This window comes from Acanthochromis polyacanthus, chromosome 20 (assembly GCF_021347895.1).
Source record: "Acanthochromis polyacanthus isolate Apoly-LR-REF ecotype Palm Island chromosome 20, KAUST_Apoly_ChrSc, whole genome shotgun sequence".
NCBI classification, from domain to species: domain Eukaryota; kingdom Metazoa; phylum Chordata; class Actinopteri; family Pomacentridae; genus Acanthochromis; species Acanthochromis polyacanthus.
The window spans coordinates 17044470-17067231 of NC_067132.1; the positions used below are offsets into that span (position 1 = coordinate 17044470).

The 22762-nt window shown below is 38.7% G+C and overlaps 2 protein-coding genes across 5 annotated transcripts in view; both read right to left on the reverse strand.

Annotated features, from left to right (window-relative positions):
* Positions 1-3824: 3824 nt before the first annotated feature.
* Positions 3825-17410, reverse strand: timm21 (translocase of inner mitochondrial membrane 21). Its single transcript, XM_022203946.2, has 10 exons — positions 16867-17410; positions 15810-15872; positions 15622-15719; positions 14715-14788; positions 14442-14547; positions 12397-14186; positions 12041-12142; positions 11768-11927; positions 8231-8363; positions 3825-6164 (listed from the first exon to the last, which is right to left on the reverse strand). Exons 1-6 carry the CDS (start codon positions 17180-17182, stop codon positions 14094-14096), a joined length of 750 nt encoding a protein of 249 aa, XP_022059638.1. The 5' UTR covers positions 17183-17410; the 3' UTR covers positions 3825-6164; positions 8231-8363; positions 11768-11927; positions 12041-12142; positions 12397-14093.
* Positions 17411-19130: 1720 nt separating this feature from the next.
* Positions 19131-22762, reverse strand: part of neto1l (neuropilin (NRP) and tolloid (TLL)-like 1, like) — an 81235-nt gene continuing 77603 nt past the window's right edge. The window contains exons 12-13 of one of the 4 annotated variants that reach the window (XR_002596138.2): positions 20015-21961; positions 19131-19912 (exon numbers count right to left, since the gene is read on the reverse strand). The gene's annotated coding sequence lies outside the window, so the exon portion shown is untranslated. The other 3 variants (XR_002596139.2, XM_022203945.2, XM_051940376.1) reach the window with 3 other exon arrangements.

Sequence of the window (22762 nt, forward strand, 5' to 3'; positions counted from 1 at the left end):
CTTTTAATACCCGATGATATTCCTTATAATTGTATTAAACTGCTGGATGGTCATGGCCTTTGGAAATGTTCAGAGGTAACATTTTGGTCCATATGTTTTGCTTAGAAAGGTTTATTGCACTACAGCTCACAGACAAATCTGAAGTGTCACAAGATTATTATGAGGGTTGGATGGAAGAAACAAAGTTCTGTGACACCAATTTGCATTAATTACTTTCCAATCTTTATTTCTTGTGAAATACTGTAGTGTTCCCACTCTGGACCTTGAGCAATTATTGTAATGAAACCATGTGAGAAGTTCAGCGAGGAAATATTTCCCCGGTGGAAGTGCTAACAACTCACATCTGCAACAAAGTGACAAGATGCTCCGACTAGATGCTCATTTGTTGTAAGATGTCGCAATGAAAGGAAAATACAAAGAAAGCTGAGACCCACTGCCTCAACACATCATATTTCACAAAAATCTTCAAACTTCTTCAAGGCAAACCACTAACCACACCTGTCAGATGAATACAGTTAAAAGCAGTACCGATTTGTACTGCAGTAGGAGTGGAATAAAATAGAAATCACCACTGTTTTTCATTACTCAAACTTCTCACATGGGAGCCAAGCAAATGGTAATGGTAAATTTGTTTGTGTGCCTCTGAAATGCCAAAGAAACAATTTAGTTCCGCAGCAAGTTAAACTGCCACGACACAAGACTGTGAATCAAACATATTTTAGGAACTGTCAAAACATATTGTACTTTTTGTCCAACGCGTACTCTAAATGTTTTGGTATATGGCAGGAAATGAGCGTTTCTGTAAAGAGCCTGCAGGATCTTTGCTCTTCAACCCAACGACTCGCTTTAGGAACGAATGTTTTACACAAGATGGGAATTTGCCAGAGGAGTTTGCTGGAGAACTGCAACTAACAAGGCAGTTGTCCATAAATAATTTCAATCAAAGCAACGGCGTATCATTTTAAATGCTCCGGATGCATATTACAAACTGTAATTAACATGATAAAAAAAAAAAAAAAAGACATTGCAAAGAAAGTGATGAAGGTGTTCAGACGGAGGAAGGAAGAAATCTGTTAGCAGTTAAATGACCTGCAAAACTCATTAACGTCTCCTCTGTTGTGGCTTTGCGATGATACACTGTTGTTGCACGGGGCTGTAATATGAATTTATTGCGAGACAAGAATATGAGCAGCGTAAAATAACCCCCTTTGGTCCGGCTGGTGATGGCTCTCTTCATCTGAAACGACTTTGAGGTGGGAAATCAATAACAGACGTATTTTTGACATCTTATCCTTCCTCGCCCATTTCTGGAATGTGCTTTCCTGCTGAATTCAAAAGGGGCAGGTCACTGCATACATACCACACTCCAAGTACTTGTCACTTGATAGGCACAACACCTTTTTGTTTTTTTTGTTTTTTGCTTTTCCACGGCTCAGAAGCACAATACATCTTTGACAGACAACAGTGGATAATTGAGCCATCAATTCTGATTCTCCAATGGCCTTGAAGACCTCAATAATCTCGAAAGGGGTTTGGTGGATATCCTTGAGAATAGCGTTTTGGGCTGTATCCATTATACAGCTGTTTATACCAAGATGTAATGATTAGTAAAGCAGTATGCATGATGGATTGTTGCCCGATACCCAAAATGCAAATATTTCCTCTGAAAAGCATCCCTTTCTTAAAGCAATGCGTGACGAACGCAGACTGCTAATCTAGCTATATTTACAACTGACACAAGATAGACTCTCATGCATGAATACATGAATCACTGAGTGAAGGATGGATTTCATTATTCAAAGGGACTTTGCACACAGGAGCTGCTTTCCAGAACATATAGCTGCAGACCAACATTTTTTTATTTTTTATTATTTGCTGCTTGTTTTGTTTTTTTTAAGTCGATTGACAAATTTGCACTTATAAACTTCGTCTCGCTCCCAATATCATGTTTTGCTTACAAAAAGAAAAAAAAGTTAACCAAGTAAACATGCATTGTGAATGATTCCAGCTCGGCTCATCTGTATGCAGCTTTGAGAGGCAGCAGCTGAGAGGCTAAGATATAATAAAAAAATGAATGTCCTTGAACCTACATTCCACGAGAGGGCTCTACAATTGATCTTGATCGAGCCCAATTATTTTTTCCATTAACAGCATGAAAGTTTGGAACAAAAGTCAATGCTATTTTCTGTCACTTCAATGTACGATAGAAGGCATCAATCTGTATTGAGGTGATGTCAGCCAGCAGCTCCGCTTATTTGGGCAAGGCAACAGGTGCAGGGGAAGAAAAAGCGCCAAAGCTCACTAGTGGTGCAAGACTGCTCTCCAGTGGCACATTATAGGTTGACAGCTTTTAAACAAACCCCATTTCAAAACCGCACACATGTTGAAATATCAACGTTTGAACAGTTTTTGGTCAGTGCACTCACCCCTCCTGTTTCTACGGTGTCTGAAGAGTTTAGCTCATAATTGCTGTAAAAGAAAACACAATCTACACTCCTTCTTTCGTGCAAATATTGCTTCCAAAATTCATCTGACGTCAATTTGAGGCTTCAGCAGTCGGAGTTAAACAAATCAAATGCGCTTAGTCAAAAGACAGCTATATTTGTGTATTCTTCCACTGCAGCTCAACAAAAAACACTGCCAGTGGCACAAAACAAAGCAGGAGTTCCATAATAAAAAAGATTATAGAATCAGACACTGCATTTGCTGGTGAAGCTTCATATTGGCTACGGATGACCTTAACACTGCATTTTTACACAGAATAAGAAGAGAAGGGTTGTCTTTCTACATTTCTTCCCCTTGCTTTAAGACGAGGTCTCTACAGTCAGAATCGTATGATAAAGCTGCAACAAATCACTCAAATGGACAATGCATATGGGCAAGTGTGTTGTTTTTCAGTTTTTTCCACTTGGTTACACACATTTTTGAGCACGGAGATCGTTTTTCAAAACCATTCACAGTCAACAAAACAGCGGTCAGTATGGACTAAATTGTGGATAACCTTTCGCTGCCTTGACACAAAGTAAATGAGGTGCATTCTACTGCATCTGAAGCTAGGAAAAAAGTCGATCCTGAGAGGTGCACGAAGCACTTTGGTCGCCTTTTCCATTTATGTTCAACTGCGATTCTGTAGCGTATGTTGGTCTTGGAACTGTGTGGAGGATTTTAAAGATAACTCAGTGTGAATGTGTAACTAGCCATTAGAAACACTAAACAAACAAACCTGTATAACAGACTGGCGGAAATGTGAACCTGCAAAACAAAAAAAGTGACTTAACCTTAATGTTTAAGGGTTTTTGTATACAGTTTGCTGTATGATAAATACCCCTGCAAATGTTAAATATGGGTTTATGCTAATAGCTTTCATGCAATGCTTTAAAAAGTCGCACTTGGCTGATTTTGCACATAAATATCAGTTTGCTCAGAGCAGTCTACTGTATGTCGTCTTCCGAGAGAGCTTATGATGTTATCAAGGCTGTCTGAGTTTGGGTTTAAGGGATATTGATAAACAGAAAATCCCTCCAACACAAAATAGAAGTGAGGAGATTAAGGACAGTGGGGATTCAGGAAGTAAGAAATATCTAAAGAAAGATAAGTTGCATTATGGCAAATGTAGACAGGTTCTGGACCCACACTAGAGCAACACCAAATCAACTGAGTATCCCTTAAGGCTCATCGACGAAAAACAGAACTGGCAAACACCCCAGAAAGTAATGAAACATCATAAATAAATAATGACCTGTTGCTAAGTGTGAAATAAGTAAACGCTGTGCATCTTGGTACCAGTGCAACACCGGAGTAAAGGAAGGAACTGAAACTTGCAATTTTATATATAACAGTTTAATACAGAAGATGTATTTCCCCCCCAAATCAGAAAAAAAAAGTTAATTCCCCTTCACTCACAAAGCTACTAAGAGGAGAGATCTGATATGTCAACCACCATGGGAATGAACATGAAGTGAGCAGACAGGACATACATTACAGAGGAAGCCTGGAACACTATAGTTTAGGTAGTCCATCATCATCATGTTGCCGCCATGTTAGTAATTTCAACTGAGTTCAAACCTACATTTAGAGTTGTACCTCGCAGCTTCTCTGTTGCTTCCTTCAGATTTCAAAACCACAGGATAAGTTTGGTAAAAGGCATCAGTGACGGACGATTTGTCATCATAAAACAGAGGACTACCAATAAAACACATCACATCTTAACATTTTCACTTCTGATTCTCAATAAAGACCCCATTTTTTACACTTTCCCAAAAGCGCAAAATACATTTATACAGCATTCATTTTGTTTCATCTTTGTCATTTTTCCCCCATAAATGTTCAGAAACTATACATAGACTATAGCATTGCTTAAACGAACATGGGGAGTGGATTACTTGAGAGCATCTTCTTACAGTGTTATTTCCGGGTTACGTGAAATGCGGTGACACAGAAAGCACAGTAAAAAAAAACAAAAAAACTGTTCCCAAAGCAATACTATATGAGAAAATACAACAGAAGAAATACACAAAGCTGGCTGAACTCCACCAGCCAGCAGCAGATTAATGATTACAAGGAAAAGAGGCTGTAGTTTAAAAAAAAAAACTTTTTGGTTAGTCCTCATTTCACAACAACTGCTATGAAAAAAAGCGTAATAACTGAGTTTTGTTGGTGACTTTTTAAGAGTCACGTAAAATGCAGCCTTCAGCTCCAAGAACATTTTGAGCCTTTGCTCGTAGCCCTGTGAGTATATTTCCATGATCGTTACGCGTTCTTGATTTGAGGATATTTTTCATTTCAAGCGTTCAGCTTAACATTACAATTCATAGCAACAATTCGGATTATCATACGACTGTATTCACGATATTTTAACGACATTTAATTTGCGTTTAGGGACTGCACAGCAAATTCTTCTGAAAACTCTCCTTAATTTCGAAAGAAATGGCAAAATTCATGCTTACGCCGTTTGTGTTCTGGCATAAAGGATTGAATGTAGAGCAGCAGCAGTTACGGTGATGCTTAACAGAGAAAAATCTCTTCTCTACTGCCGTGAAGTGTTCGTGAATTTCATCAACTTGTTCCCCTTTCCTGCTCGTCCTCACTCACACCCATTCACAGATCTAATAGTCACTTGAATTGCTTAATGTCCCAGTATAATCGCCACAATATATTAAACATAACCAGTGCCAGAATTGGGTAATTATGTAAGACAATTACAGTATTCATTATCAAATAGTACTCAAGTGCAGTAATAATGGAGCACTGAGTACACAGACTGAAGTTGAAACTATTTATTATGCACAGGTACATAGAAGATGCCCCAAACATGTAATTGGACTGTCTACACTAGGAATTTTGTATCACAGACTGAGCCACTGTGTTCATAAGACTGTCAACGGGAGGTGACCCACAAAAATGACGTTGTGCCATATATTATGCCTCACAGCAGCAGGAACACAAACTGTCAAAGCGTCTACTCATTTCCTCAATTATGCTTTTAGAATGATTCAAATGTTTCAGTTCTGTGAAAGGAAGAGACCTCAGACCTACAGCAGGAGAAAACCTAATAAAACAGAGCACACTTTAAAGTCTCGCTGTCTCTTGTGTATACCTTTATCTCACCGATTCCCTTTGAGCGTGGAGGTCAAAGGTATTATCCTCATCCTTGCTGGGAGGCAGGTTCTGCGGTCCTGACTGAGGCACACAGGCTTGCTGATGTCATCTGTTATTGCCACACTCATCAGATGACCACTTTCTCTCTTTTTTTTTTTCTCTCAAAACAATAGAAAGTAGAAAAAACAACAACTTGGCTCTAAAAAACCAACACACGCATACAGGCACACAGACATCCAAATAAACATTTGCTCTCACGTGATGAGAGTTAGGCTGGCAACAATCACTGAGGTTGAATGTAGGAAGGCAGTGCATGGAAAAGGCAAACTGGCATCAAGGAATTGATTAAGCGGACCTGCTCTCTGACTGGGGCTCACTGTGGCTCACAGGACCGTCTGCTTGATTGACTTGTGTCGGGAGAGATGCCGTGTACGGGGGAGGAGCTTCGTTTATGCTAATCGAATCTCCTCCCTCAGAAATAAGAAGCGTGTGATGGGCGGGGCGAGAGGCGTCGCTCTCGTCGCCTTGAGCACACTCACTGTAGGGGGGCGGCTTCAGATCATCCTCTGAAAAGAAAGGAGAGACAAACCGACTCGTTAAAACGCAGCCTAAAAAAACTTAAGCCATAGGTCATAAGTTTCAACATTAGCACAGTCTGATTAATAGAAGTAAGATCTTGATTCATGCATCCACAGAATCTCACATCATCTGACAATGACTCCGCCTGGTTTACACTTGCGAGGAGATCAAACAGATACTCCTAATTCATCTCCAGTCTGCATCGATAAATAACCAGCGTGTTATTCTACCATGACAAACTGTGCATTGATTTCAATACATCTTTATAATGCAGTGGAAGGAAAAGCTTTTTAAAAACAACTAAAATCTGAGAAACATAAATCTAGTGAGGAAGAATAAATGCACTGACAAATAGCGGAGTCCTTCCTGTTGCTCTTTGTTTTTTCTTCTCCTTGGTTTAGTTGGGATTTTTTTGAACACAAAATTTTAATTTGTTGATGAAATTATTCAAAAGCAAATGGTTGAACTATGCTGTATGGTTACAAGAGCACACCTAAGGTTCTTATTCTTCTATCTACATGCGAGGTAAAATTAAATAGTTCAATTACAATAGGCCCCGAAAACCCCTATGGTGTCTGTGATAGGAAAAAGATCAGATGCGAGGGCGAAATGGAAACTTGTAGCATCATGTAATAACATTAGCGCTGAAATGTCACCATTTCCACCCTCCATAACCACATCCTGCTGTCAGGGTGACTGAGCACTTCAGATCAAATAAGATGCCATTTGCAAAAGAGGACACTAAGAAACCTGATAGGAAGATTTAGAATGGCTAACTTCATAATGAACTCACAAAGCCAAATTAAGAAAGCACAAATCTGTTGGTAGCCGTAAAAACACAGACAAGGTTGAAAATGATGACAGCACTGCCTGTAACATATTGAAGCATAACAGTTAAGATAGGAAAATGTCAGCGAGATAGGGGGTAGAAATAGGAAAAAAGAAAACAATGAGTAGCATTGGCGTAGTGTGATTATGGAATAAAGAACTCGACAAGTGGGAAAGATCTCAGAGATCTCAGAGTTCAGTACGTGAGCCTCTGTTAGGGAAAGGCAACTAGTCCCCCCCCCTTACTGCTACCACAGCTAAAAACAGACACCAGAAATTAACAAACTCTAGACTTAGCTAACATGTGAGCAATATAAGACACTGGTGTACAAGGAAATGCTTGAAACCAGTGGTTTCAGTACGAATAAGTAACTGACAGAGTGTTCTTTGACATTATAAAGCAAGTACAAAAAAGACAGTACTTTGTGTGTGTATTTTAGCGTGAGAACTCATCTGAATAATAAGAGACTAGTTTATAGATACAAGTATTGTAGTCAAGCAAAGTAAACCGGTTTTGCCTACAGTGGATGTGTGCATAAGTTATGCTGAAGCTAAGATGCATCTCATCAAAAATGTAATTACACTTGGGGCTACAGTAGCTATGGAGATACCGGTTATAGGTCAGCTTAGGTTGCTTTTGTGTCTTCCTGCTAATTTTTGATGTGAACAGATATTGTTCAGTGTCAAGCCAGTGATAAGCAGTTATCTTCTCTTTGTCACATATCAGGTGAAGCCACTTCCACTACAAAAGCTTCTGTTCTCAGTGGCTTGTGCTCTGCATTGCAGTAAATGAAACTTCGCCAATACAGCCACAGCACAGAATATTCAGAAACAAAGTGGACTTTCCCACAGCCATTTGTAACACAATGTGATCGAATCAATGCAAACGGAGTTACTGTGGGGAACACAATCAAACTGCAATCCATCTCAAGCAAGTATGAAATACTCATTCTCATGTAACAGCGGTGCTCTAACACGCTGTAATTTGACAATCAAAGAAGGTCGAACCAGGAAGGAACTGCTTTTAACAAGTCAAACTTAGAACTGAGAGAAGATGTGAGAGTGGAGGGAGCTGAAAGCTGCAGCTTTTAGGGAAGTTACGAAGGAAGAAGCAGAACAGAGAAAATTAGTAGGCTTCCTGGTTCACAACTGGGTCTGTTTGATGAATGAGGAAGCAACAGATGCATGACATATTACTGTCTTTAGAGGTGTATGCTAATGCTACCTCCAGAGACTGCCTCGTATGGTGGTGGCATGTCCAGCTGGGAGAAGGATGCAGCGGGTGGCAGAGCTGTGGAGGGCTCCTCTATCGACAGGTCATCCTGAACGCCATACCAACTCGGCCAGACGGATGTTTGCTACAAGGGAAGGAAATACACAGAGAGTTAATGAAACAAAAAGGGCAGAAGCACATAAACAAGTGCATATACATAAACACAGTAAGAACAGCACAGACAGACGTTAGCAGAAGTAAATGGTAAAAAGTCAACACTGCCAAAGCTATCATGATACTAACTGGACTGGTTTTACTGAACACTTACCTGGAGGAGACACTGCTGCTGGTTATGTTAATATTAGTGGTACAGACCTATCCTCTTATGAACCTTTACGCTTTTTGCTTCAGGCTGAGACTGACGAGGACAAGTCAAAACACACTAAAGCACAAACACCCTAAAGCAAACAGCAAAGGAATATTCTCAAAGTAGAATGAATCGTCATTAGCCAGCCTAATCTCATACCTTTTTTTTTTCTGTGTCTCAACATGTTTTTACACACAAAGATGACCAGCATGGAACTTTTTCTCCCCAAACCTGATAAACTCATCTAACTCGAAGTAAAAATGCTTACACAAAACACAGGAGCAAGGATGTCGGCCGGTTCATCACAGAAATACAAAGGCAGTTGTTGTTCATATTAAATTAGACAGTATGTCTTCCAGTGTTAATATCACACTTGAATCAAAGGTTCTTTATTGTCATATCATTCCACATTTGCACATGCAACAATACGAAATTGGACCCTGGTCCCGGTTTCAGCCATAAAGACAATATAAGTATAAAAAGACACTACTAATATATACAACCTACAACATAAATAGATGTGCAATGAGACAATCAGTTAGTGCAATACAGACAGGAGCTTTGGCTCTGAAGTAGTGGTTGACTGTTTCTTAGTAGATAAATAAATAAAGAGCCCAGTGCAGTAGTGCAGTGTGTGTATGAATGTGGATGCCTGTTTGCATGTGTGTATGTGGGGATGTGTGCATGCATGTGTGTTAGCGGGGAGAGGTGGCCTCAGTCCCTTTAAAGAAACAAGAGACGCAGTAAAATCTGATTAAAATCACACACCGAAGGACTTTTTTCTTTGCTCTTGTCTCCTTTTAAAAATGGTTCAAGCTCTCCTAAACTCTCGTTATTCACTCCTGTCAGGTACCTAGTTGTATTAGTGATTTATAGAAGGTACATACAGATGAAGCAAGTAAGTGAGTGATGACAGACTGATGTCTTCATTAGTTATAAATTGCCATCCTGCTGTTGTGGGTGTAACAGGAAACAATGAAGAATGATGCAGGGTAAACAGGCTACAACAAGCTCAAGGTAACTACCACACGAGTAACCTAGTAAAGACTATAATGATACATACTTATTGTCTTTCTTGCCCAAATCAAACTGGCTTCAAAACAGCCCACAGCTCACATACTGAATAAAAATCAGTCATCGTTTATGTAATTCCAAAGAACTAGACCAAAACAGCTTGAGAATATAGCAATCAATAAGAGATTAATCACCTCCATTTCTGTCCACAGCCTTTACATATCAAGAGTTTTTTTTGTCATGGCTCTACTGGTAACTGTGAGTAAGAATGTCGAAGAGGTTTGGAAAGTGATACTGCATCATTTAGGCCCCGGACCGGAGTAGCATTGGCATTTCTCCAGAAAACTTTCAGGGTACCGGGTTATGGATGACCACGGGGCGTCCCTAGTGCACATTCCATTAAAATCTAAACAGGGAACATTATACACTTGAGACGGCAGAGGGAACAAAGGGGAGAGAAGAAACAAAGAGGAGCAGGGAAAAAGGAAGAGGAGAACAGAGAAAGGTGTAAGAGAGGAAGTGGCAGCAAACAAAAAAGATGTGAAAGATAGATTACAGACTAGAGAAGGCCAGAGAGGAGAATGTAGGGGGGTGGGGGCAAACAAACAAAAAAAAGAGGCCAGTATACATATGACTGTTAGACACCAAGAATGGCAACTTGTGCTGGACTGTATGTTCTCTTGAATCAGACGGTCTATATAGCACACAGGATATGACAACTGTCCTGGGAAAAACCAGAGCTAAAAGCCCAGGCATGGCGCAGTTTCAACTGTATCATTTATTTATTTAGCTTTTTCTTTTACAAATAGGGCATTTCCTGCCACACAAATATTCCAAACAGTGCTAAAAATATCGTGTACTGTGCCTCTTACATGTAACTACTACAACAATGGAAAAATATGTCAGAAGTTGAAGCAGCGAAAAAGGCTAAACTGACTTTTGAAGCAAATTTCCATTTACATTGATCATCTCCTAGAAAATGCGTTTATAACTCCGTCATTCTTTCGGAAAAACTAATAAGGACTGGATTTAGTGGGTTGGAGTCAGACAAGAGTTAGAAACCTGTTTTTTTAAAAAAAATATAATTCACTGAATATTTTGGGAAGGTTCTGAATCATGGAGATTGCTTCCAGGTGTTTTAGTGAGGCAGCAAAGCTGAAAGACCCTGGAGGAACATGATGTCTAAACCTGTGGCATAGCCCACAGAAAAGACCCCACGCAAACTGATGCTGAGCAGAGGCATTACCATTTTAGACCAAACAAACAAAATCAGCAGAAATATAATGCAGTTCAATTGGCATTTTAATGGGACAATGAAACAGAAGGTTGCCTTTTGTTGCACATTTCAAAATAAGTATGAAAAGCATGTGCAAGACACTACAAACCAAACATGAGGATAACTATGAAGGTCATCCCAGTTATCAAATGAGCAACCCAAACAAACAATATAAACAAACAATATAAACTAATCACAATCTCAAGCAAATTAGAGACTACACCTTTCCCCCCATATATCCTATGATTAAATGAGACAAGCAATAGTAAATAATAACAATTCTAGATGAATGAATACAAACGGTCCCTTTTCAAATCTTCAGAGATAAACAGACCTTCGAGAAGGCACACAGTGAAGTCTATAAATCAGTCCACTCATGCCTTGCTGTCTGCTGATATTTGCACATTCAAGTTCTCACATGCACAGTGGAAATTTCACAAGAAAGGATGCACTCCCACAACTGTCAAAGCTATGACCTGCACTAAAGACCTCTGCCAAAGAGGTCAAACAAGCTTAGCAGAAAAAATGCAGGACACAAGCACATGTAAACTAGGCACATATACCCATTAAATTCCGACCACAAAGTCACTCAGAAGAACGTCACTGAAAGTGAAATGTAGCCTATCATAGTAAAGCTGACTGACTGAAAACCACATGCCTTCTTCAAGGGAGCAAACAACTCCTCTGCAAAAATGTAACACAACCGTGACCTTATTTGACTGCCTGTCATGTCTATATAAATGGATTTTCTTTATAACGCAGACTCTTTTTGTATACTTACGCCCAACAGCAAAATAAAAGACATATCCTGGAAGTGAAGACCCGCTTCAGAAGTTTACAGCTGGGTTATGCATTAGAAATGTGGGACATGTTTGTGTTGCTCTGTACTTACACTCTGTCTCTCACACATTTGATGAAGGTAAGCCCTTCCTCCAACAATGACTATCTGAGCATTGCGAGGGTTGCTCAGGTATGCTGCCAGTTGCCTCTGCCTTGACCGGTACCAGCACACGTAGAAGAATATCTTTATGATGATGAAGATTATAACAACTCTGTAAGAGAAACACAACGGGAGGAAATGGTTGTGTGGATTTATTCATCAGGTTAAAACTCCACATAACTTGAAGAATAAAATACAAAGAGGAAGTAAAGAGGTTCTACTCACATGTACCAGTACAGCTCCATTATTGTGAGAGGTCAGTCACTGGGAAGAGAGTCTCATAGCTGAGGAATAACCTGCTGATTCCTGGTTAAAACACAAGTCTCCCTGAAAACAGTAACATTATTACTCATTAATTGTAACAATGGCCGACTGTATTTAATTCATTATTGCAATACAGCTGTAATTGTTGCAGTATCTTATGTTCGTAAACCCCAAAATTTAACTAATCTAACCACTCTAGCTAGGTTAAACGCTTTGTATAACTTAAAACAGATGGTAAGTCTACATCGACAGCTCAACGGTGAATTTAGTCACCAAGCTCAGTTAAAACAAACAGAAAAACAAGACTGTGAACTTACTTTATAGCGACAACTCGGCCTTCGGAGTTAGCTGCCAAAGTGTGCCATTTCCTTGGCCCGTTTTGGCGATGTGGTGTGAGTAAAACCTCCAGGAGCCAGATGAGGCAGCGGCTAGTTTAGCTAAGCTATCGTGTAGCAGGCCACAACAACAACAGCCGTGCCTCTATTTACCCACACCGCGAACAAAACAACGACTGAAACTGGCCTGCTTTATGAACGTACCTCTCTGGTGTTTTCTACTAGGTCACTAGCTAGTTATTCGACAACCTACTCGTTAACTTAACGCGGAAGACATAACTAAATTAGTCCTAGAGAGTTCCTAGCTAGCGCTGACTGACTTAGCACGTCCGCGGCTGCCGTTGCTTTCACGGTGGGCGGTGTTCGTTAAATTGATGCTTTCACGCTTCCCGTAAGCTGCTCCCTCCCCAAACAGACTAAATGATTCCAATTAAACGGTTAGTTTTTTCCGTTTAAGTGCCGTCGGTGCTATCAGATGGTGATCAACGTTGTTATAAAACCAAGCAGCATAGAGCCACTTTGTGTTGTCATTGCGTAATAGAAACGAGAAAGGTTATCTGAGGCAGGTAATTTTTTTTTAATTACTCAAGAGTAAAAGCCCTTACATAGAAATAACACTACGAACAGTACAATTGCAAAATATTCAAAAATAAAAACGTCTTATTCGAGTACCTGAAGCTCAAATATCAGCAGTAACACTGCCACAAATAGACAATAAGGAGTGGAATTTACCAAGATTCATCAAGAATTCCAAAATTTCGAGGGAACTGGAAGGTAGCACAAAGCCATGAGACAAAAGGGTAATTAAGGGCGGAAACACGTTTTCATAACGATTTCATTTAAAAATATATTACACAAGTATGATATCAGCGTAGAAATATATCTGAATATAAAGCTAATCCATCCCAAAAGTATCAGGGTGTTCATTGTGTAAAGTGAGATATTTGGTTAGTTATTCAGAAGGTTGGTTTCTCTTTCACTTACACCTACAAAAATACTTTCAAATACAGATAAGAAAAAAATCTTTAAGGGCATATCAAGTTCTTCCTATTTTAATTCGTTACCGCCATCTCGTGGTCACTGTTTCATAATACAAACTTTTAAAACGACAGCCTTATGACATTCAACACTACAAAAATGCGTACTGCCAATGCCAAAATTAAATCATAAATCTACTCAAGTGAATTCAATCATAGTTGGCATCTGGTTTCAATAAAATATTCTCAGAAATCAAAGAAAACACCAGCGCTGTTTTTCTTGCATTTCTGTTCTGTGCATGTGACAGAAAACAACATTTTATTACAATTTAAAAGCATCAAATACTTTCAAAATTGATCACTATTTTTTTGGTCAAAAGACAAACAATACCTATTTAAAGCACATGTGTACCATTTATAAATCAATAGCACATTGGAGTCAAATGATCCTTTCATACTTGAGGAAGAGACTGTGCTTTGCAAGGCTCTCCACCAAATGCTGACCAGTACGTCGTTGTGACCAAGTTTAACCCAACCATAATTACTGATGTTTAACAAAACAACTTTTAATATTAAATTAAACCAAAATCTTCAGGTTTGTTTTGTCCATTAACACACACTCCTTCCTTCTAGACACACATTTGTCACATTTTCATAATGATGAGACAGTGAGTTGACACTTGAGATCAGCCATTATCTTTCTTATCTGTTATCTTCCACAATGATGTTCCGTCTTGGGTAGGTGTCCATTTCCACAAATATATAACGAAACTCGTATTTTCCAGTTTCGGGATTCTGCAAAATGACAAACAGGAAACTGAACGATTAAACGCCATCTTAGCTTGGTAGACAACAACAACAAAAAAAAACATTTAAATCATTATTAAAAAGTTTTTCTGCACATGTGATCTTTACTGTCTCTCATGAAACTATTTGTAGTTTTTAGCATACTCGTTAAATGTACAAATCATATTTACTTCCTGCTTTTACCGGCCCTCAGTAAGTCACATCTATTTCCTGAGCTGCCTTTTGGACGGGAAAAATACCAACCTCTTTAGATTCTGAGTGCACGGTTCCTTTCAGGCCTGGCTCTGACCCTTCTATGTAAAACTTGAGTCTCATGTGCTTCAGTCCATCCTTCAGGTACTCCAGATGACTGAGGCAGAAACACAAGCAGATTAAAAATGCCGAGTACAACCACCACCACACAGATGTTTGCTTATGCGAAGCCCAATTAAAGCTCAAACACACAACATAAGAGGGTGTCTTTGTTGAATATATTAATACTCCAGAGCTTGTTTAACAGAACAGCAAAATTCCCACCTGACTTGCTGCCTCCTCCCTCGACGGGTGGTTTCACCGTAACACTTGATTGGTTCCCCAAATGCACCAATCACCTGCACAGGATACTTATTTAATCCCAGAGGAAAATCCTGTTCCAGACATTGCTCAGAAGAAACACAACATACGAATAACAAATTGCCTAATAGAGAAAGCGTGTGACACATTACCAAAATAAAGTAAGGTAAAAATAAGACTACAATAGAAAAGTAAGAACAAATACTGGCAATGATAATGAAGTAGTAAAGTAATATTGTACTTAAAATTGAGTGAAATGAGGGACATTGTGCATAATTTCCTCAGCATACCCCTCTCTGACAACCCCACTAAAAACTGCTGCTTCATTCCCAGGACATAACCAGTTTTCCTGATGAGCCTGTTGAGTTGATTAGCATTGCCTATCTTTACCTTGCTCCTCCAGAACACTACAATGTAAAAGATGACCTGGTCACCGCTGACTGAAAAACATCTGCAACATGCTTCTGCAGATGCTCAAAGTATCTTGAAAAAAAAAAACGCAGGAAGCTCTGACCTTTCCTGAACAGAGGCTCCATGTTTTTAGTGTACTGTGGACACAAAGGCACTCATAAACCTCGACAAATTCCCTCTCTATTCCCTAGTTGCTTATTTTGTTCAAAGTGGCCCCATGCCTTCTGAAATCCACCATAAACTCCCTCGTTTTTGTGATGTTTAGTTGTAGGTGGTGTAATTCACAGCACTCCACAAAACTGTCCATAAATTATGAACTCTCGGTGAACAAAAAAGCTTTTCTGCACGTTACTCATCAACAGATCGCTGGAATTGCAATTTTACAGTCACATGCTGTCCTTAGATGATCGTACCATTTAGGAGGAAGATGCTGTTTGGTAGGTTTTAAACACTTTCTTACCTCTGGGTGCGACTTGACTTTGTCAAAGGCTTTTCCATAGACTTTATTTGGACTTGTGGAAGAAAACAGCTCCTGGAACACCACATATAAAAGCCCACCTAAAACACAACACAACAACAAAGCATGTTTGTATCCGTATCTACTGAAGATTAATTGGAATGTCGGTGGCTGTTTACGGTTATATTCACCTGTCACTCCAAGTCCGATGAGTACAACTATCAGGTAGGTGAAGTCTCTGCCAGCGTCTTTTACTGCAAGACATTGAGCATGGCGGTTATTAGGGAGTCAGGCAACAACAACAGCTTGGGATATTATCGAGTAAAAGACTGAACATTTGAGCTAACAAATGAAAACAGGTGTTTGTTTTATTCAGTAAATAGACTGGCATGTAGACCAGACAGATAATTTGAAGACATCGCCTTGGATTTTTCTGTCAGATTCATTCAATTTATAGATTTTAATCGATCTTTAAAATACTACATTGATCACTGATAACATCACTGCCTGCAAAGGAAAACTACTGAAATAGAATTAACTAAAATAAAAGCAGGCAATATTTTGATAAATTTCATTCATTCTTTTTAAGATAAGGGAATGATTATTTGCTGTTTCCACACATGACATCTCTACAACAGAATAGACGTCTGGAAGCAACAAAGTATGCACTGTATTGGAAATGGCAATGAAAAGATGAAGAGTGGGGTCATAGAGCAGAAAATATAAGTCAGTACTGGGTCATGCATCAGCATCATATTGGCCCACTCTCCTTGACGGGCTTGGAGAAGTTGGCAGACATTTTGGGGGATGTGACTTCCTTGTCAGACATCAATCCACAGGATCCTGTTGCAGATTATCTATCAAACATACACCATTTCTTAGGAGTTGTACTGACATGCTTTTATCTAGCATGCCAAGTTTATCTAGTGAACAGTGGTATCATATCACTTGAATAAAGTCGCTTTTTAAGGTGGCCTTTAAGTCACCTGTCAAAAGAGTGTGTGTGTGTGCTGCTGGTGTTGTCCTTTAAAGATGTGCATTAACTCAGTAGTGGAGAGAAACTTTTTTGGTGGCTAATTATAACCTTTTCCTAATGACGAGGAAATAAATGAAACTTAACTTTTCATATAATGCAGATAAGAGACCATTTGTATTCTGTATTTGCATTATTATGCAATCAAGCTCTTTGAAAGCAGCGCACAGATTAGAGGACAACTCAAATCATTTGCATGTCTTTGCACTGCATACCTTTTTGTGCAGCTGAAGGCTTTGGGCTTCCACTCTGATACGTGGAAACCGACTTGTCTCTGTCCTCGGGGCTGCTTTTATTTCTGGCTGTGAAGTCCAGAGAGAAACTCCGTCTGTGTGCTTGAATGAAGCAGCTCACTACAGATAATGGAGCTTCTGCTCCTCTGTGGAAAGCCAGTCTCGATACTGTTGACACCGTCCTGTTTGGGTGGATGACCTCGCTGATGTGCGCCAGTTTGCATTTGTGCACGGAGAGCTGTGTCGCCGTGTGTTGTAGATTTCGGTGAAGGACTTTCAGAATTTGCGTGTAAGCCATGATTACAGCTAGCAAACAGAGCTAGTTTGTTCTTTAGCAGGGTCAGCAGATAGATAAAGCCAGAAAAGCTGCAGCAACTACCCTACAGTACGCTCTAATTATATAAAAATGGCTAGTTTTTATGTACAACACGAAAGCACACCTTACAAATCTAACCTACTTTGCAGCAGGTCGGTCTGTCATTAAATTGTGCCACTGAGGCGCATAATGCTGACGTCACCTACCGTTAAAGCCGCATCAAACATCAGTCGATCAGATTGTACGTCACCAAGTCCTTGTAGTTGTTTTATTTGTTGGTTCTTAGTAACATAAAATTTGATGTCATTGTAATGAAATACATTTGTTGTTTGTATTTGTTTCCTTTTCTACCTTACCCCCTGGCAGTATTGTTGGATGTATGCTGAAAATAAAATCTTTTCAATAAAAAAACAAAAAACAAAACATAAAGCTGACCAGAGCATACATGGGAAAAACTCAGGCATTTAAGTGAAACAAGGAAACATGATAATCAAGCTCATTCCTGAAAACGTTTCATTTTTATCTTTAAAAACATTTTAGGAGGACTAAGCTGGATCATGAGGTCAACTTTGCACAGCAACTATAGCTGTAAGCTGGAAAATTGTTTTACGCCATAGCAACTGATTAAAAGCCACTGTGGCAACAGATTTTGAACACATGGTGACATGAAATTGAACAACCAAATATCCTGCTACAAAAGTAACAACATACAAAAACAAAAGAATGAAAAAAGAGAATCACAACTGGGTAATTTGTATGTTCAGCATCCTTTCCCTTCACACAGTCATCTGATCTGTTGAAGAGGCTGACCAATATGTTACTTTCAGGACTAATATTGAAATTAGTAATCAATAGCATTAATAACTGATATTTGGGACAGATATACAATTGCAGTAAAAATCTAAATCTTGTGATGATTTGTGCTGTCAAAATTCAGAGTAACACAAACACCAACAAAAACTGTGCTGAAATGCCTTTGTTTTTTTTTAATGTTTTACATATTTGAATTAATACAGAAATTTTAAATTTTAATCTATTAGAATTGATAAGCTATTGCTCTTGCTGTTTAACCATCCCCCATTGATGTGGTTGGTTTATTACCAAAGATCACAGAAAGGTGACAACAAATAGCTATAGGTAGCTGCATCAGAGTCACAGTGGTACATTTTTAAAGAAATTTCTTATGGTCAATTATGAGTTTAAATAAAAATAATGCCAGGTATATGTAAGAATGCTAAATATCATATCCAGTAATTGGCCAGGCCAATCTCTAATCTGTCATCATTATACAAATATTAAATGTAGCTGCTTTATTGGGCGTACTGTGAAAAACGTTTAGGTAATTTTGATGCTAAGATTCCTATACATCAAGAAGGGATTTGTTCAGTTCCACACTAGCATGACAACAAATCCAAGCATACAGCCAGAGTCATAAAGAATTTCTATCAGCAACAAGAAGAGCAAGGAGTCCTGCAACAGATGGTCTGATCCTCACAGAGCCCTGATCTGAACATTCTGGAGTCTGTCTGGGACTACATTAAGAGACAGAAGACACAGAGGCAGAATGAATCCACAGAAGAACTGAGGCAAAATCACCAAGATGCTCAAACTATGTGTAACGTCTCTCAAAAAAGTGAGTGTGGAAGACACTCGGACGTTCTGAATCTGAATAAAGGCATGAAAAAAGTAAAAATGCCTTTGCTTTTGGAAAACACATTTGTTTTATGGTCAAAAATAAGTTGTATCTAAATATGGTGCATTTCCTCGTCAGATGTTATATATTAAACGGCATTTATCTGCCTCTTGTGTGAAACGTTGAAATAGTTCAATGTTTGCTCTCCAAGGTTGTAAAAATGTAATAATTTCCAGAGAGAAGAAAAAACACATGAAAATGAGAGTCTTGAGGCTCATAAAAAGTCATCACAATAAAATCAGTAAACGTTAGTTTATTGAAAACATTCATTCCAGCATTTTCTTAATGTGTTATCAAATAAGTATGCATATGGATATAAAAAAACACCACAATGCAATGAATTTTGCCAAGAAGACAAAAAACAAAGGGGTAAAAGTATCAGTAAAATTGTGAACAAATAAAGGTTAGTAGGTGGGCCAGTAGACTCATGAATGCACCCATTTATGAGGTTTAATGTCACTTTATTTCATACATCCGGTTCTGTTGTCTTCTCAACAGGTCTTTCAAGAACTGTTTGATATAAAAACAATCTGATACTCTATACTGTAAAGACATGACATCAAAATAGGAAATATGTGAAACCAGCAGCTGAAATATGCAATTTCATATGTTGATCGTTACATGAAAATGATTTAAAAAACCTGATTCTGTTGTTTTTTTTTCTTCATGAACAACTTTACATTAAAGGTACTCTATTTTTCCAAAAAGAAAAAGAAAAACAAACAAATTTTCAGTTCTGTCTCTGAAATTTTTCAGTGCTCCATTCAAACCTAGGCAGGCGTGGAGCACAGGTTGGGGGAAATTCACCTTCTATAGTCCAAAGCGACAAAGAAAAACTTGATGCATACATCACAAACCTTTTTTTTTTAAAAAAAAGAATTTTCTCATCACAGCACTCTACATTGGTAATGTTGCTCAGGGCAACGGTTGACTCAAGATGCAAATGGGGGAGAAACCTTAGCTCCGAATCCTGTCAAACTTGTCAAGATGCAGAGGAATGATGCATCTGTCTGATGTATCTGCAGAGAAATGAAAACACTATTACTTTAAGTCTGCTCTGGGCCCTACACTTTTCTCATCTGCTGCCTGGGCTGCTTGCGATCCAATTGATTCAGACTTACTTAATTAGTGGCGTGTCGGCCTCCATCTATAAAGTGGCAGATGAATTTGTGACTTTGAGTGTGTGTGTGTGTTTAAGAGAAAGAGTAAAGAGGAGAAAGACAGAGAAAGCAGGATGAGTATATGTGCTGGCTGCGCTGAACATTCTTCAAATATATGTGTTGACAGAAATGTAAAGCAGAGAGACAAGGCACAGAACAATGTGTGTACACAAAAGAAAAATATTTTATTCAGTATTTGCAGGTATATATGTCTGTGTGCATATGGCAGAAGAAAAAAGACTGGAGAGCATGGATGTAAATAATACATACATGACATCGAACACAGAAAAAGAATGTACACATAGATGGTAAATACCATTAAAATCGCCACGGTAAGAAAAAAACAGACAATGACAGAGTAAGAAACAAGAAATGCAAGAGTGTGTGATTTGTGTGTGTTGATGTCATTGTGCTCAGAGGTGCTGATCTCACTTTCCACATAATGCAGGTTGTTTTTTTCCCCCTTCAGTTTCTTATAAAACCAGCCTGCCAGCACAGAGTACAATTAAAGTGCAAGGCTGCTGCTGCTGCTCCTCTGCAGTATAAATGGGATAAATCTCATCAGGACAAAACACAAAAAGTCAATTAACTTGTCTGTCAGATGCCTCGATTACCTGGGATTATTTAAACCGTCTGGAACTGATTTTATTGTCCCGCTTGGCGAAACAAATCCTTTTTGGTTTGGGCCTGGTCTCCCTCTGCAGCAAATCAGTCACAACAAACAGCAACATCTAAAAACGCATGACTGCGAGACGAGGATGGTGTGTGCTGACCGTTTGAGGACACACTAAACAGACAGAGGAACTGCTGACCAAAAAGCCAATAAAACAAAAGAAGAAGGTGAAGCTTTATTGTTATTTATTTTATAAAGCATCAGTAAAATCAGCCCTGAAAGATAATTTGAATAACTGTAAAAATGGTCATCCTTTCAGTTTGCCTTAGTAGAAAAGTCTGTTTTAATACAAAGATATTAAGCTCCTACAGTAAAAGAGAGTTAGACGTCAAACAGACTTGAAGTAAATGTGTTTGCCCGAAAAAGCAAGTACTCTTTATTAAAATAAAAACGCATGTCAAAAAGTTAGTCAGCATATTCAAAAGGGAGTCTGAGTTAAAATCAATGTCGGGAATTTATTTGCGTGATGCTCTAATGATTTAGCGAAGCAACAACATGCAGATGCTTTTAAAAGTCCATCTTATGCCCATATGATTTATGTATTAGTAGATGGCTGTTTTTCATATTTTAATGTTAGTATGCTAATGCTTTAATGGATATAGAAGAAGCATGCAGAAGCCATACAACTCGGCCTTGATTTGTTATCCAAATTAAACTGCTTCTGGTTACTCCAACAGTGTTAAATTCAATCAGGTTAGTAATTAGTTCAGTTTAATTCCAATTTTCACTAAAACAAGTCTTTCTAGATTTGACGAACTGCAAGCACCTAAAATTTGCTATTAAAATCAGAACATGTTTGCTACTAATTTGAAAAACACATGCTTAAAAATTAACTTAAGATGTTTGATCACATTCATTTTGTTATCAGTGAGGACTCTATGACAATGGCAGATATGTAACGCGCATGTGACGTCCCAAATCTAAAGTTCAGTAATCGTGTTCATTGTAAAGGTCCATATCTTTACAGCGAGACAAAACATCTGGATTGACTACAGTAAGTAGAGCACAGAGCTGACTGATTTCCCAAACCTTCCCGCTTCACAGCATTGCAGCTGGAGTGTTTTCATCTAGTCCTTTGTGTTCATCCTTGCACATGAATACACATTCAGTATCCTTTCGTCAACGTGCCCCTTCATCATCATCAGCATCATGCTGGTGTAAATCTCCGCTCCGCTTTTTCATATGTCAGTGAGGCCCGTTCGTACTGATCCAGGATTGCACTATTCTCAAGAAGTCTACATGATGGAGACAATGCAACATAATGTAGAACATAAGCAGACACACACACATATCAAGACAGCACATTTTTCACAGTAAAAGACAAAACAATGGGTAGCACTTTATGTGACTTCTCCATTATATGCAGGCATGAAGCTGCAAGCATGACCTTGTGTAGCTCTGCCCTGCTTTTTGTATTAAATTTAACTCTTAATTACCAAACAAATGAAATGCCAGCAAACACATACATCCAAAATGTATGCATTTCATTGGTTATTTTCTAATGTGCTTTTTGCAACTTCATGAAAGCACAGTCATGGAGCATATACACATGAAATGTTACACACAGGCATAAATACTATGCTTCATAATTAACCAAACATAAAATCAAATACAGCAACTGACACAAATCATGCAAGTCTACAGAGGACTTTTGTATAAGTGTGTGTTGAGTAAAGATTAAGGATTTAAATGGTGTTGATGTGCTTTTTTTTAGTGTTTGCAAAAGAAAATCCATTGATGTAGCTTAATGAAAACATCTGAGATTCCATCTGCTTTTACTTGTGCTTTTCTGTGAACATGACATGTTTCTTAACATTAATGACACAAATGATTTGCTGTAGGCCTACGAGGAGAAACGTGAAGGGGTTAGACATATTAACTGATAACAGCTTCAACTGAAGATGACTGGAAAGGTCCATGCTAATGAATATCCACTGAGTGACATAATGTATGTCTTCAAGGGAGGAGGACATACAGTAAACTTGAGCATCACAAAGACTTCAAACAAACTCACTAAGAGGGCAAGATGGCTGCAA

Bases quoted from the DNA above. Each gene is read 5' to 3' on its own strand.
- timm21 (XM_022203946.2), bottom strand. From the start codon at position 17,182: ATGGCTTACACGCAAATTCTGAAAGTCCTTCACCGAAATCTACAACAC. The intron at 15,873-16,866 runs GTATGCAGTGCA...AATGTCTTGCAG, and splicing joins GCCTTCAGCTGCACAAAAAG to TAAAAGACGCTGGCAGAGAC. The intron at 14,789-15,621 runs GTAAGAAAGTGT...TATCCTGTGCAG, and splicing joins AAGTCAAGTCGCACCCAGAG to GTGATTGGTGCATTTGGGGA.